This window comes from Micromys minutus (genome assembly GCF_963924665.1).
Source record: "Micromys minutus genome assembly, chromosome: 26".
Taxonomy (NCBI): Eukaryota; Metazoa; Chordata; class Mammalia; order Rodentia; family Muridae; genus Micromys; species Micromys minutus.
Window position 1 is genome coordinate 42,589,342 of NC_137961.1, and position 15,133 is coordinate 42,604,474.

The 15,133-nt window shown below is 44.1% G+C and overlaps 1 protein-coding gene across 1 annotated transcript; it reads right to left on the reverse strand.

Annotated features, from left to right (window-relative positions):
* Positions 1-503: 503 nt before the first annotated feature.
* BAG1 (BAG cochaperone 1) lies at positions 504-15,025 on the reverse strand. Its single transcript, XM_080938569.1, has 7 exons — positions 14,813-15,025; positions 13,320-13,448; positions 9,927-10,009; positions 8,200-8,313; positions 5,991-6,098; positions 4,160-4,222; positions 504-3,820 (listed from the first exon to the last, which is right to left on the reverse strand). Exons 1-7 carry the CDS (start codon positions 14,883-14,885, stop codon positions 3,731-3,733), a joined length of 660 nt encoding a protein of 219 aa, XP_080794695.1. The 5' UTR covers positions 14,886-15,025; the 3' UTR covers positions 504-3,730.
* Between the last annotated feature and the right edge of the window lie 108 nt (positions 15,026-15,133).

Sequence of the window (15,133 nt, forward strand, 5' to 3'; positions counted from 1 at the left end):
CTAGCATTCAGGCAGTATGCATTGTACAACTGAGCCACTACTTCCACCCACCCATCCATCCATCCATTTAATGTGAGTACTCTGCAGCTGTCTTCAGACACACCAGAAGAGGGCCTCAGATCCCATTATAGATGGTTGTGAGCCACCATGTGGTTGCTAGGAATTGAACTCAGGACCTCTGGAAGAGCAGTCAGTGCTCTTAACCGCTGAGCCATCTCTCCAGCCCTGCTATTTCTTATACAACTGAACTATTTTGGTTTTTGAACTTAGACACAATCTAGTGCCGCAAACTAAGTGTTTATTAATAAGCATCCAGAAAGTTGGGCAATGATCTATGCGCTACGGGTGCTCTCCTGCATAGATCACCTGGAGAGCCTGGATCTCAGGTCCAGACTCAGGTCAGCTCCTAGCACAGCAGGGTGACTGGTTGACAGCAGTTGGGCATGAACAGTTTCAGAGGTGGGATTTCCCATAGAAGAGAAATTTGATCATGTCCTCAAAGATGAACAGGAGTCACCTACCAAAGGAGCAGAAGTAGAGGAAAGAGAAGGGTCCACAGAGATAGCAGCAGGTACAAAGACTCGCCCCCAGCCCCCCAGAGTGGCTGACAGGTAAGAGGCCAGGAGAGAAAGTTGAAAGAAAGTACAGAGAAAGGGACTTGTGTCCTTCTGAAAGGTGTGCTGGGTATTCAGACAGGGCCTCACAGTACGGTCCAGCCTGGTCTTGAGCTTACGGCAACCCTTCTGCATCAGCTGCTCTGGTGCTAGGATTTTAAGTTACCATGCCTGTCAGGGACAGTAGGGTCTTGATCCTAAGAGGCACTGGAGCCACTGGAGGCTTCTAAATAGAACTTACATGTTCTAGTATCATGTAGGCTACTCCAAGGAGAACCAACTGTCTTAGTCTTCAGTCCTGTTGCTATGATAAATACCCCAACCATAGCAACTTAAGGGAAAAGGCGCTTATTTGGTTCACAAACCCAAGTTAATCCATGATGGCAGGAAGTCACAGAAGCTTGAGGGGGTTAGTCACATCACATTCATAGCAAAGAAGCAAAAGCAAGGATAAATGCATGCATGCTAGTGCTCAGCTGAACTCGTGCAGTTCAGAGTCCTCTGCCCAAAGTATGGTGCTACCCACAGTGGATGTATCTCCCTCCTCAGTTAGCATATTTAGTAATCTCGGGCTGGAGAGATGGCTCAGCGGTTAAGAGCACTGACTGCTCTTCCAGAGGTCCCGAGTTCAAATCCCAGAAACCATATGGTGGCTCAAAACCATCTGTAATAAAATCTGATGCCCTCTTCTGGTGTGTCTGAAGACAGCTACTGTGTACTTAATATATAATAAATAAATCTTATGAAACTCCCTTCCCAGATAATTCTAGATTGTCAGGTTGACAAAACTAATCTTTAAGGGGCTGGAGATGGTTGTTCTGCAGCTAGAACACATACAGGAGAACCGGGGTTCAGTTCCCAGCACCCATGTCAGGCAGCCCATAACCACCTGTAACTGTGGCTCCAGGTGGAACCAGCACCGTTGGCCTTTATGGGTGTCTGCATGAGCTCACCATACACACTGTGTAAAAATACATCTTACACAGAGCACCGAACTTTGCCCCCTTCCCCATTTCCTCTAGCTCTTTATTGCATGAGGGTCAGATTGCACTGATCTATACTAACAGCACTGGGTGCTTTGCTCCTCTAGGGTCATTCACCCTGTTTATCCTTTTTTAAACAAGGTCTCTCAGTAGCTAGACTGGCTGGCCAGCGAGCCCTAGGAATCTGCCTGTCTATACTTCCCCAGTGCTAGAATTACAAATATGTGCTACCATTCTCAGCTCTAAAAAACAAAACAAAAACATGGATTTTGAGCATCAAACTCAGATCCTCTTGCTGTGTGGCAAACACTTCACCAACTAGGCAATCCCCAAACCCTATAGTAACTTCTTGCTAAATGTGACCCAGAGCCAAAGAGCTGCCATATAAAACAGTGAACTGTTCTGGTAAATTTGGGAGTGGGCTGGGTTGGGTCCTGAGTCCTGTCACCTGTTTGCCTTAATTGCTACTGGGTCTAATGTCTTACCTACCTGGTCCTACGTCCCTGAGACCTCAGTGAATTCATCTTGGCTGGTAAGCCTCAGAGTAGCCTATTTCTTGAGTGCTATGCTAAAAAATGAGCTGACAGGAACTGACTAATTTAAAAGGGCTCTAACACAAAAACACAAGTCTTTTCTTTCTCATACACCCAACAACAAAAAATAAACACTATATACAGTTATGTAGCATTGTAATTCAGGAACTAAGGAGGCAAGGACAAGTTTAAAACCAGTCTAAGCTATACAGCAAGACTCTGACTAAAGGAGGAACAGGGAGGCACATATATGCAGGGGCAAGTGCACACAGCAGCAAGAGAAGGGGGGAGGGAGGAAAAGAGGGAAACAAAGACACAGACACTTCTAGAGGAACTAGGCTTGATTCCCGGCATCCACATGGCAGCTCACAAGTCTCTAGCTCCAGTTCCAAGAAGATTTGGGCATCTGTGAGCACTGCATGCATACAACATATGCATACATACAGGAAAAACACTCATATTCACAAAGCTAAATAATATAAGAAATGTAAAAATCAAAACAAACAAAACAGCAGTAGTGGAAGTCCACAAAATCAACAGGTAAAACCTCAAACATGCAGAGCCCCGAGGGTATGGTTAACAGAAGTAGCCAGTTGACCTCTCCCATATTTACACACTTCTTACCTTCCTAAGCCAGGGTTCTGAGTTGGCTTCAGGCAGATTCAGTTGATACTGGGTTCTTGACAGTTTGGAGATTTGTTTAGGGAGAAGGCCATTCACATAGTAACCACAGGGGCCATCTTAGGATAGTACCTTAAGCTAGGCAGTGATGTACACATCTTTAATCCCAGCACTCAGGAGACAGAAGCAGGAGGATCTCTGTGAGTTTGAGGCCAACCTTGTCTATAGAGTGAGTTCCAGGACAGCCAGGGCTACACTGAGAAATCCTGTCTCGAAAAACCAAAAACCAAAGTAAACTAGCACGTTAAAGCCAGGCACAGTGGTGCTTGCCTTTAATCCCGGTGCTTGGGAAGCATAGGCGGGTGGATCTCAGGTCTACATAGTGAATTTCAGGGCAGCCAGAAACACACACACACACACACACACACACACACACACACACAGAATGTCACCTTGAAACCAAGGCCTGTGGCTGGAGAAAAGCAGTGGCAGATGGAATGGATAAGGACTAAGTCTTTAAACCAACAATCCAGCCAAATGTTCTGGAATCAGGTCACAGCAAGACAGCAAGGTACTCTGGACTGTCCGGGTGCCAAGCTTCTATCCAACATTCCCTGGGTTCTCCCTCCTGGTGGTTCTGATCTTCCATCTACAAACTGAGGTCACAGGTCATGAATCTGAAGAGGAGGGTGCCCTATAAACCTGGAACTAGCTCCAGATGAGTTAGAGCTGGTAACACATGGGCAGGGGGGCCTCTCCTAAGGCAGCTGCTGGACTGCACAATCACACAGCTGAAATGAGAAAACAGGATGTCTAGTTGCAAAGACAGCGCTTTTTCATTGAGAACCGATGGCAGTAGGGAAATTGACATTTGGCTAGTTGCCCCTGGCAGCCTTGGAGAAACAAGCGACTTCTGTTCCAGAGAGGGCAGGGCTGTGAAGCTGCTCTTCAGGCCAGTACAGCCACTCTCTACTGCACTTCATTCAGCCAGGGCCAAGTTTGCAGACTGCAGCCGCTCTGTCTCTTGGCAGATGTATTGCTCCACTGTGTCACACTCTGCTAGGAACACCTGCAAGACAGACAGAGGCAGCGAAATTCAGGGCCCTCCTAGGACAAGCCAACCATTGCTCAGACAAAGTTCTTTCTTTAGCCACTCTGGAAACCCTGTAGATTAGACTCTAAACAGCTTGTGCATGAACGGTCATGGGCTCCGAGCCTCTGCAATCTCCAGTGAACGTGCCCAGACTGACTGCATCAGGTACACAAGGAAAAAACACCCTTCTTGGGCTCATGCTAATAAACAACAGATCATGTGTCTTATTGGAGTTCTACACTACCCTGTTTTGAACAGATAAACACACATACCAACACACTAATACAGCTTGTCATGTAGTGCCATAGGACTCACCTGAACCTTTTTCACCAAATTCTTCCTTTTTAGCCTGCTGTCTTTAAATTTTTCTGGTAGGACCTATGAGAGAAACAGTTCACACAAACAGCTGACTGAGATCGGCAGGAGACATGGGAAATACACATGACAGCAAGCAGCTCAGCAATGAGTAAGATGTGTATTTTCAGGAATTTCTCCAGGTCTTCATCCTATGTGGCCCCACTCATGGCTCTTGTCCCTATGACTGCTCCTTTCTTTGGCTGCAATGTCTGGACTGTAACCTGAGCTGAAGCACAGATTTTGTATTTTACTGTTTCTTACATATGGATACTATTATGAAAGGAACCTTCTGTTGTTCTGGCTTTTGTTTTGTTTTTGATTTATTTATTTTATGTATGAGTACACTGTTGCTGTCCTCAGACACGCCAGAAGAGGGCATCAGATCTCATTACAGATGGTTGTGAGCCACCATGTGGTTGCTGGGAACTGCACTCAGGACTTCTGGAAGAGCAGTCAGTGCTCTTAGCTACTGAGCCATCTCTCCAGGCCTTATGTTTTTTTTTTTTTTTTTTTAAACAAACAAAACAAACAAACAAACAAAAAAAACAAACCAAAACAAACTCCTCTGCCAGAACAGAATTCTAAGACCAGAGAAATTCTCTGTCAAGAATGAAGCAGCAGGCTGTTGACACCCTTACTATCATAAGTTAAAGAAAATTTGGGTCAACGGTCAACAGCCTCCCAAGAGCTGGGTGTGGCTGAGTCTGTAGAATAAACTAGCTCAGCAGCATCACCAGCCACTTGAGACTTAGAAAACAAAGACTCATGTTTCCTTAACCACAAGATCATAAACTTCTTGTGCTCTAGTTCTATAAGTGCACATGTGCTCATGCTCACACACACACACACACACACACACACGTGGGCTGTAAATGCCTATAAATCAGAAAAGTCAATATATTCACCCAGAACCTAGCATGCTACCCTTGCTTCCTCCTGTTGTGAGGAAACACTGTCAGTTAGTGGGGGAAGGTTTATTTGGCTTACACTTCAGGTTACAGCCCATGATCAACGCAGAGCAGAAACCTGAAGCGGAAACCATGGCGGAGTACTGCTCGCTGGCGCACGCTTAAGCTTTCTTTCTTTTAAAGGTTTGCTTATTTTATGGGTGCTTTGCCTGCATGTATATCTACACCACATGTGTGCCTGGGACTTGAGGCCAGAAGAGGACACTGGATCCCCTGGAACTAGGATTACAGATGGTTGTAAGCTACGATGTAAATTCTGGGAATCAAATACAGGTTCTGTGGAAGAGCATCCAGTACATATAACCACTGAACCATCTTTCTGGCTCAACACTAGCTTTTTATACAGCCCAGGACCACCTGATCAGGGAGAACACAGCTCAAAATAGACTGCATCAGTTACCAAAACCACCTTGCTCCAAGGTGCCCAGAGGCCACGTTGATCTGGGTAATCCCTCAGTTGAGTACTTCTTAGGTACCTCAGGCTGTGCTAGCTGACACAGTACCTGGCATACAATAGTAGATGTGTGACATCCTGAGTAACAGATTTGCCCAGGTAACACAGGCAATACTGACAGAATGAAATAGACTAAAATACTGCCACTAAAGACTACCTCTGGGGCTGGAGAGATGGCTCAGTGGTTAGAGCACTGACTGCTCTTCCAGCGGTCCTGAGTTCAATTCACAGCAATCACATGGTGGCTCACAGCCATCTGTAAATGAGAACTGGCCTGCAGGCATACACGCAGGCAGAGTGCTGTATGCATAAGTAAAATGTAAAAATAAATAAAAGGCTAGTACCTCTGAGCTGAGTATTTACTTACCATTGTGTCAATCTCCTCCAAGATCTTCATGAATTGCTCAATTGTGGCCTTTACCTTCCTATCAAGTCTGCAGAGAGCCTCCACTTGCAACTCCTTAGCCAGAAAACCCTGAGAAGGAATAAGGCACTATTGCAAGTGTTTGAGACCCATGGAAAACTATGCCAATAGCCTGATGAAGCACCCAGAGTTCACTACTGACCCAAGAAGCCAGGCTTCATCCTTTAGGAAAATTCGTAATGCTGGTCTTGGCCAGCCTAAGAATCCTACCACGGTGCAGACTGCTCTTTCTCACGCAGTCCACTGGGGCTCCGAATGCCTCCTGAGGAGCTATGGTGCAGCCTTCAACACTAGTGTATACCATGCTCATAAGAAGCAAACATACACGGAGGTTAGGAAGCCTCCAGAGCTTGGGACTTCTCCCCTGCTGACTGTCTCTCTTTCTGGGGCTGAGAGCAGAGGGAGGAAGAAGGGGAGAAGACATGAGTCTGGTTTTATAGTCTGCCTCACCAATAGAACAGACTGAAATGCTGGGCACAGTGCATCAAAGGTTGACAAGATCTTTGTCAAACATTGTGTGGTGGCTTGAAAAAAACATGGCCCCCATCTATTTAGATATTTAGTCATTAGGTAGTGTTACTTGACAAGGATTAGGAGGTTGGTCTTGTAGGAGGAAATATGTCACTGGGGGTGGGCTTTGTGGTTTCAAAAGCCCAAGCCAGGCCCAGTGTCTCTCTCTAAAAGTAGAACTCCCAGTTCCCTCTCCAGCACCATGTCTGCCTGCACGCCACCATGCTTCCTGCTATGATGACAACAGATTGAACCTTTGAACTATAAGCAGCCCCAGCTGAAAGCTTTCTTCTTTTAAGAGTTGCTTTGGTCATGGTGCTTTTTCACAGCAATAGTACACTGACTAAGACTGCCTTATTTTTTTGAGACAGAATCTTTTACTGAATCTGGAGCTTGCCCAATTTGGCTAGACCGCTAGGACAATTGAGTGGCAGGGATCCAATCTCTGGTCTTTGTCTCCCCAGCACTGGGCTTATACAGTGTGTCATCATGTCCAATTTCTACATGGATGCCGGGAATCTGAACCGCATCCCCAACCTTGGCTTAAGGTCTTTAAGCAAGTTACTTAAACTTGCCATGTCTTGCTGTTCTCAGACTATGGTATGCTGAAGGGGAACACGTGTAGACACTCACATGGCACAGAGAGATACAGCCGATAACAGAGAATGACAGTATTATTTTAGTTTTGTTTTAAGACATAAACTCATGTAGTATAAACCAGTCTCCAACTCACTGCATAGTCAATGCTGCCCTCAAACTCCTGAGAGGAGCTGGGGTCACAGGTGTGCCAAACCACAGCTGGTGTAAGTAGCACTTACAGTCATTAACCCTTTCTGATGCTCATTTGCATCTCTTTGCATAATGAGCAGTTGGCTGGTGGTGAGTTGAAGGGCAGCTTTTCTGAAGATGACTATCAAACCGGAGTGACAAATGCGTGTTTGACAACATACAGCAAGAAGTGCAAACATTACTCCGAAATCCAAACTGAATTCTATCAAAGACAATCACTACTCAAAAAAAAAAAAAAAAAAAAAAAAAAAAAAAAAAAAAAAGACTTGTGTCTAAGGACACTCAAAGCAACAGCATGTGTAAGAGAAAAAATGAGGTAAAACAGAGAGCAGAGACTGGGTTAGGTAAACCATGACAAATTCACATGCAGTAAATTTAGCTAGCTAATAAGATGAGAAGGACTTCTCAGAGCAATGGCATCTCTGGGTCACATGCACACACCTGCACACAAGAAGCAGTGAGAACACAGAGTTGAGGATGTGAAAGGCCTCAGTTTGAATCTATCTATATGCACACACTTACAACTCTCGTGCAAGCATCGCAAATTGATTTTATAATTAAAACACAAAGCAGGTCTGGAGAGATGGCTCAGGGATTAAGAGCAGGTGCTGTTCTCCTAGACAACTTGAGTTCTGTTTCCAGCATCCACACAGAGGCTCAAAGGCTCTATAACTCAGCTCTGGGGGAATCTGAGAACACTGGTCTCCCTGGCCACCAGCACTCACACACACATCCTTCCACACAGACACACACAAGCACACACACAATACATAATTTAAAAATAAAATAAATTATTTTTTAAAAAGCCAGGCAACAGCACCATATCACTCTAGCCACAGAACAGAGAAGTCACCTGCTGGATGCCAGAAAGTTCTTTATTCAACTCCTCCAGGTGGTTAGCTATCTTCTCTACAGACACCTCCAGCTCTTTCAGCTTCTTCAACTCAATCTCTTCTTCTGGATTGCTCTAGCATGAAGAATAAAATGAGGTTAGCAACTGCTCCCCTAAAAAGACTGAGCTAAGCTCTCATGCCTTTTCCTTGGGAAGCATGACAAAGGTTAGACAATAGGACTCCTACCTGAAATGCCTAGTCCAGAGAGAAGGAAGGCACCCAGCAAACACGATTTATGCTCAGAGGATGGAGCCAATCTAAGTGTCAGGTTCAGCCTTAGCCCTGTGCTGACCCCAACAGCTAGATCAGAATGTAAGCAAGGACTAGAGAGAACTCACTGCTCTTCCAGAGGACCCGGGTTTAGTTTCCAGCATACACAGTGGCTGACAAGCTTTTGTAACTTTGAATACCACTGAGGCATCCAGAATGGCAAGACAGAGAGAATTGACTAGTCCTTAGTTTTGTTTTGAGACATGATCCCTAAATGTTAAGATCACAGTGTGCTACCATTACCATGCCCAGCAGGATGACAATATTTTTTCCAGGTAGGGTCTCAGAAATCACAGGGTGGCCTCAAGCTTGCTCTATAATGGGAGAATGATCTTGATCCAGCTGCTTATCTTCCCCATGTTAGAATTACAGGCATGAGCCTCCCTCCATGTTTGGTTCATGACTATGTTCTTTTAAATGAAAATGTCACCCTTCAGTTGAATTCTACTATTTACCATGACAGTGACAATGACAACTCTTCCTGAACACCCCTTGGATGCCAGGTACTGTGCTTTACATGTTACTTGTGCTATTTGGTTTTTAAGCTTTACCAAAACTCTAAGAGGCAGAAACTGTTTTATAGATAATGACACTGGGCCTTAATGTCGTAAAGTGACCTAAGGTCCTGAAGCCCAATGGGGATGAACTAGAATTCAGCTGTGGACTCCTTGATCCTAACCAGTTGCAACAGAACCTACTACACCTTCACCAAACTGACCATGGGTACCGCCTGCTGCCTGTACTGTTCTCCCAACCCTTCAGCAGGACATTTACAACACTACCCTCTCTCACTGCAGCTTCCTGCTGTTATACTCCCCTAAACTCTCTCTCCATTCTTGTTTGTGGCCTAATCTCAAGCTCATTGCTTCCAGTTAGTTCATTCCTACCTTCAATCCACTCAGCTGCCTCATTAAGTAAGAAACCTCAAGGTCAGCACCACTGTGTCCCAATGCAGGGCTGGGCACAGCAGTTATCACCTCAGGAGCTACAGCCTCACCTGTCACCACTTAACTCTTTCTCTTGTCCTCTTACTTTTTAGTATAAGGAAGGCAAGTTCCTAAAACTTGAACAAGAGTACCTACTTCTGGTATCTACACCTTTAATCTCAAGCTCTCTTGAAAATTTTAAATAAAGCCTGTTTCTGGCACATTTTAACTAGAGAGGAGGAGTCACTGAATACAAAAGCCATGCCACCTAGGCAGCACCGTGGTTCCTAATTCCTAGAGAGAAAGCCCACGCAACAGAATAGTAACATTCAAACGATGCTACCACAAAACTGGTAATCTCATCAGACATTATAGTGAGGCATGTCTTCAAGGCTGAATCTGGGTAACCAATCTGGTCTTCTCTACATAAACACCCATTTAAGACTTTAGACATTCAATTATTAAGAGTTCTGATGGAAAAAGCAATTTACCTTTTTACCAATTAACATGACTCGGCAACCATTTTGCATTCCAAGTGCTGACAACGGTGTTTCCATTTTTTTCAGAGATTTTCCTGAAAAAGGGGGGGGGGTATGGGGAAGCATGACAAATTGTAACATCTGTAAAAGACTTAAATAGACCAGCCAATGCACAAGAAAGAGGTGGGATTAAAGCCTCACCCCTGGCAGTGTTGCTATTGGCAATGGGAAAGAGTCAAGTATATCATTCAAAGTGATAGATCTGCCTCACTCCAGGGCAAGCCCTGCATCTAAGAGTACTGAGGGGACAGAAACTAGACTCAAATGGAGGAAGGGAGATGCAAGGAAGTGAATGTGATCAAAAACATTGTATAAAATTCTCATAAAACAAATATAAATATTACTTAAAAGACAGAAATACAAATCTAATCTAGAAGGGGGCTGGCGAGATGACTCAATGGTTAGGTACAGTGGCTGCTCTTCCAGACAACCTAGAAAACAGGGCATGATGATGTACACCTACTCTGAGCACTTGGGAGACAGAGGCAGCAGATCTCTTTGAATTCCAGCCTAGAATGTCTGCAGACTGAGACCAAGTTCCAGGCCAGAGAAAACCACAGAATAAGACTATATGTCAAAAACAACCAAAACCAATGAGCCAAACAAACACATGTTTGCTCACAAGAAAAGGGTAAATTCAATGTTAGTGGCACACTCCTCTAAGCCCAGCTCTCAGGAAGCAGAGGCAGAGGCAGTCAGATGAGTTCAAAGCCAGCCTGTTAGTTAGTTCCAGGACAGCCAAGATTACACAAAGAAATCCTGTCTTGAAAAGCCAAAACCAAAACCAAAACAAGCAAAACGATAAATTCAATTTTTTGTTGTTGCTTTTTTTTTTTTTTTTTTGTTTGGAAACTGTCTTTATCTGATAATGTAATTTCTAGATCTTTATCCTAAACAAATAACTAAAAATGTTCCTATATAATAGTTAATAAAAATAGTACTCAGGGGCTAGAGAGATGGCTCAGTGGTTAAGAGCACTGATTGCTGTTCCAGAGGTCCTGAGTTCAAATCCTAGCAACCACATGGTAGCTCACAACCATCTGTAATGGGATCTGATGCCCTCTTCTGCTGTGTCTGAAGACAGCAATAGTGTACTCACATACATGAAATAAATAAATCTTTAAAAAAGTATTCAGGAACAAAAATTAATATAATTCATATAACAGATACATTAAAAAAAATTTTATTACTGTTTTATGTGTATGGGTATTTTGCCTGAATGTATGTGTGTGTGTGTGTGTGTGTGTGTGTGTGTGTGTGTCTGTGCCTAGTGCCAGTGGAGATCAGATCCCCGGGAACTGGAGTTACTAACTGGTGTAGAGCCTCTGTGTGGGTGCTAGAAATTGGACCTGGGTTCTTTGGAAGAAGAGTCAGTGCTCATAACTACAGGAACCATCTCTCTAGTCCCTAAAGTTTTTATTTTAAATTTATTTTAATTATATATGTGTGTGTAACGCTATTTCTCCAGCCCTCACAAAATTTCTGCATAATAAAAGATTTTGTAGCCATGAAAGCTCTTTCTTTCCCCCCACTCAGGATACTTCAATGAATGTTGGTAAACTCAATGTTATAAAATGTGAAACGCATGGGCTGAGGTTTGGTTCTTGCCTAGCATGCTTGGTTGACCCACAGTACCATTAAACACAATAAGGAGCTTTATACAGAACACTGGTCTTTCTATTTTGAAACGAGTTTCTTTTCTTTGCTTTCTCCTTCCTTCTCAGTTCCCTCTGTGCTTCCCCACTCCTTCTCTCTACTGAGAACAGCCTCACTCTATTGCCTCAGTTGGTGCAGGGCTGGTTTTGGTTTCCAGAGTCCTGGTGTTCTAGGTTGTGCTGCCATACTCAATTTTGAAAGGTATGTACATTACACAGCCAGTTCCAAGAGCTTGGGCTATAAGAAACCATCACCCTACGACTGACCCAGGGAAAAGAAGCGAAGATCTATATAGTATGAACTATAAATTAAAATGATATTCCTTCAGTTAAAAGCACTACCACTGAGTTATTCCCCTGCCATAATGCTCATTATTAAATTCTTTACAGTGGCTGAAATCTAATAAGATAAATCTAGACATATCATGAGCCAAAATACTGGGCTCCTATGGTAACGAGAAGGCAGAAGATAGGGGTGGGTAGGAGCTAGTGCCTCAGAAATGAGCACCATCAGCATCATCCAATGCACTATGCCCATCTCGGCTCCTGTTCCATTTGCTCAAAACCTTTCTAATCAGCACAATGTTAAGTAGTGACAATAGCAGTATCTTTGTTATCATACTAACAGAAATTGGACAGTAGGCAGCTTCAGTGTAATCATTCAGGAGTAAGAAATACTACATGAACATACAATGAAGAAAGGATATAGCCTAGCCAGAGAAAATCGTTCATGTTTCCTCAAAAATCTTAACTGGTCTGGAGAGATGGCTCAGCGGTTAAGAGCACTGACTGCTCTTCCAGAGGTCCTGAGTTCAAATTCCAACAACCACATGGTGGCTCACAACCAACTGTGATAATTGTACACATAGTTGTATATATGAGTACACATAAATAATTTGAAAAAAAATCTTGACAATTCTTTCATCATATTACTTCAAATCTGATGCTCATCCAGATTTTGCAGAGTCTAGTGAAGAATAGTTCCTTTTTTAAAAAAAAAGATTTATTTATTTATTATATATAAATACACTGTAGCTGTCTTCAGACACACCAGAAGAGGGCATCAGATCTCATTTCAGACGGTTGTGAGCCACCACGTGGTTGCTGAGAATTGAACTCAGGACCTCTGGAAGAGCAGTCAGCACTCTTAGCCACTGAGCCATCTCTCCAGTTGGAGTAGTTCCTTAATAAATATGTTAAATAAACAGATGTTTTGAAAACTGAAAGACTGGGGCTGGAGGGGTAGCTCAGTGGTTCAGAGTACTTACTGCTCTTGCAAAGGACCAGGGTTCAGTTCCAGCACTCACATGTGGCTCACAACCCTCTCTAACTGCAGTTCCAGAGAAGCTGACATCCTCTCCTGCCTTCGTGAACACTGCACACACGTGGAACACAGACATGTAAGCAAGCACCCATCCACACACAGAAAACAAAGTCACCATGAGGAAAGAGGTAAGACCAAGCAGTTTAAAATCTGCCCTTGCCAGGAAGGGACTTTTTAATCCCAGAACTCGGGAGGCAGAGGCAGGAGGATCCCTGTGAGTTCAAGGCCAACCTGGTATACAGATTGAGTTCTAGGACAGCCAGGGCTATGCAGAGGAACCCTGTCATGAAAATAAACTAATAAATAAAACAAAATAAAACAAGTCCTTTAGCCATAAGTACTCAAAGATAAATGAGAACCACGTACCCTTAAATATCAGCTTCTGAAAAGGTAGTGGAACTCCTGTGGCCTCTTCAACAAGCTGAGCCAGGTCTTGGACAACTGGCTCACTGTTACCTTGCTGTGGGGTAACAAGAAGGTCATACCTCTCATTGCCTGGAGAAAGGAAAACATTCAATGAAGATTATTCGAATAAGCCTAAGTATAAGCTGATATTTTCTTATGGAGCTGAGAAGTGAATCCAGCTAGGTAGAAAGGAGATGCTGGTCACATGTAATGGGACCTGCCACCTCTCCGGCAAACGTCTGATTCTGGAGAGGAGAGCTCTGTTGTGTTCAGAATCCCGGAGTTGTCAGACTGCTCAGGGGAGGGTCACACTTGTATCTATCCACATGATACCTGTTACAAAGCTTGCCTTCGTGACCTTCTTTAGGATTTGTTTCCTCTAACATAAAATACTATTTTATTGATGGCTGATTTCTTAAGCAATTATACATAATAAACTGTACAAGACTTGTTCTGTGCACTATCTAAAAACCTCAGGACACCATTATAAAGCAGCTATCAGTCTAAGACTCTAAGTCTAAGTGGAGAAACTTCAACTGTTGAGTCAGAATTTGACTGTGCATCTGGCTGATTACAAAGCACACACTTTTCCATCACAAGTTGTCTGCCTCCTGTGTCCTACTGTCTTTATAGCATTGATCTTATTTACCCTGATGTCAACCAGCAAGGGACTGAGTTCCTCCAAGTCTTTCATACCGGGCACACCTAAGTACAACATAGTTAATGCTTAGTAAAGACACATGAATGAAGCCAATTGAACAGAGAGGTTTTTTGTTTTGTTTTAAAACATTCTTTTCTAAGCGGAGTGCAAGTCCACCTTTAGATTGCTCTCTCAGCCGGTTAAGGGTCAGAAGGAGCCCTAATTCTTATCTGTGCTTCACAAACCAGAAATCAAGAGAGAGGGAGAAGGGGGGGTAGGGAGGGAGAAAGAGAGAGAGGGTGGGAGAAACCTCCATTTCAAAGTTTCGTAAAACTGCAGGATATAAAATCATGGTTTAGATGGCAAAGTTTGTTAGTCTTTCCTGACCGATTCTAAAGGAATCTCATGGTTTCAGCTTTCTTGCGTACTTCCCAAAGTTTTTAGTTCTGTGTTGATTTCACCAGGTGTCTAGAAAGTAACTCTTGGACTCATGGCCCATTGAGCCTGGGTTCTATGACAGCGGGATCACACACCAAGTTCGTACTCTCTACACGAATGGACGTCCAGAACCACAGAAGTTCTACACACAAGAAGGCCTAATACAAGCCTGACCCACGATCACAAGCGTCACACACTCAACTTTACTTCCAAATAGAAAATCCAAATACATAACAGACCTGTCACATGGAAATATGTCCTGACACCAGTCTTAAGCAAAAACATCTCCAAGAACCCATGTTTCCTTTCCCCAGGACTACACGTGGACAAACCCACAGATCCCAATCCGACCTAGGGAACCCTCCCTGGAGCTCACTGTGGGTGACGGTCACGCTGAGTCTGGGTGTTTCCATTTCCTCGGTCTGGACCATTTCCTCGGTCTGGGCCATGTCCTCGGTCTGGGTCAATTCTTCCGCCACGGTAACCTCCTCGGTCTGGGTCGCCTCCTCGATCTTGGTCACCTCCTCTACTTGGGTCGCCTCCTGAGTCCCGGTCGCTTTTTTGCTGCGGGTCACTTTCTTACTTTTGGTCAACTCCCTGCTGTGAGCTACCTTCTCGCTCTGAGAAGAGCGGGGCCGAACTTTCTTCTTCACCCGCGGCTTGCAAGCGCCGGCGGCGGCGCCCCTGGTGGATCGGT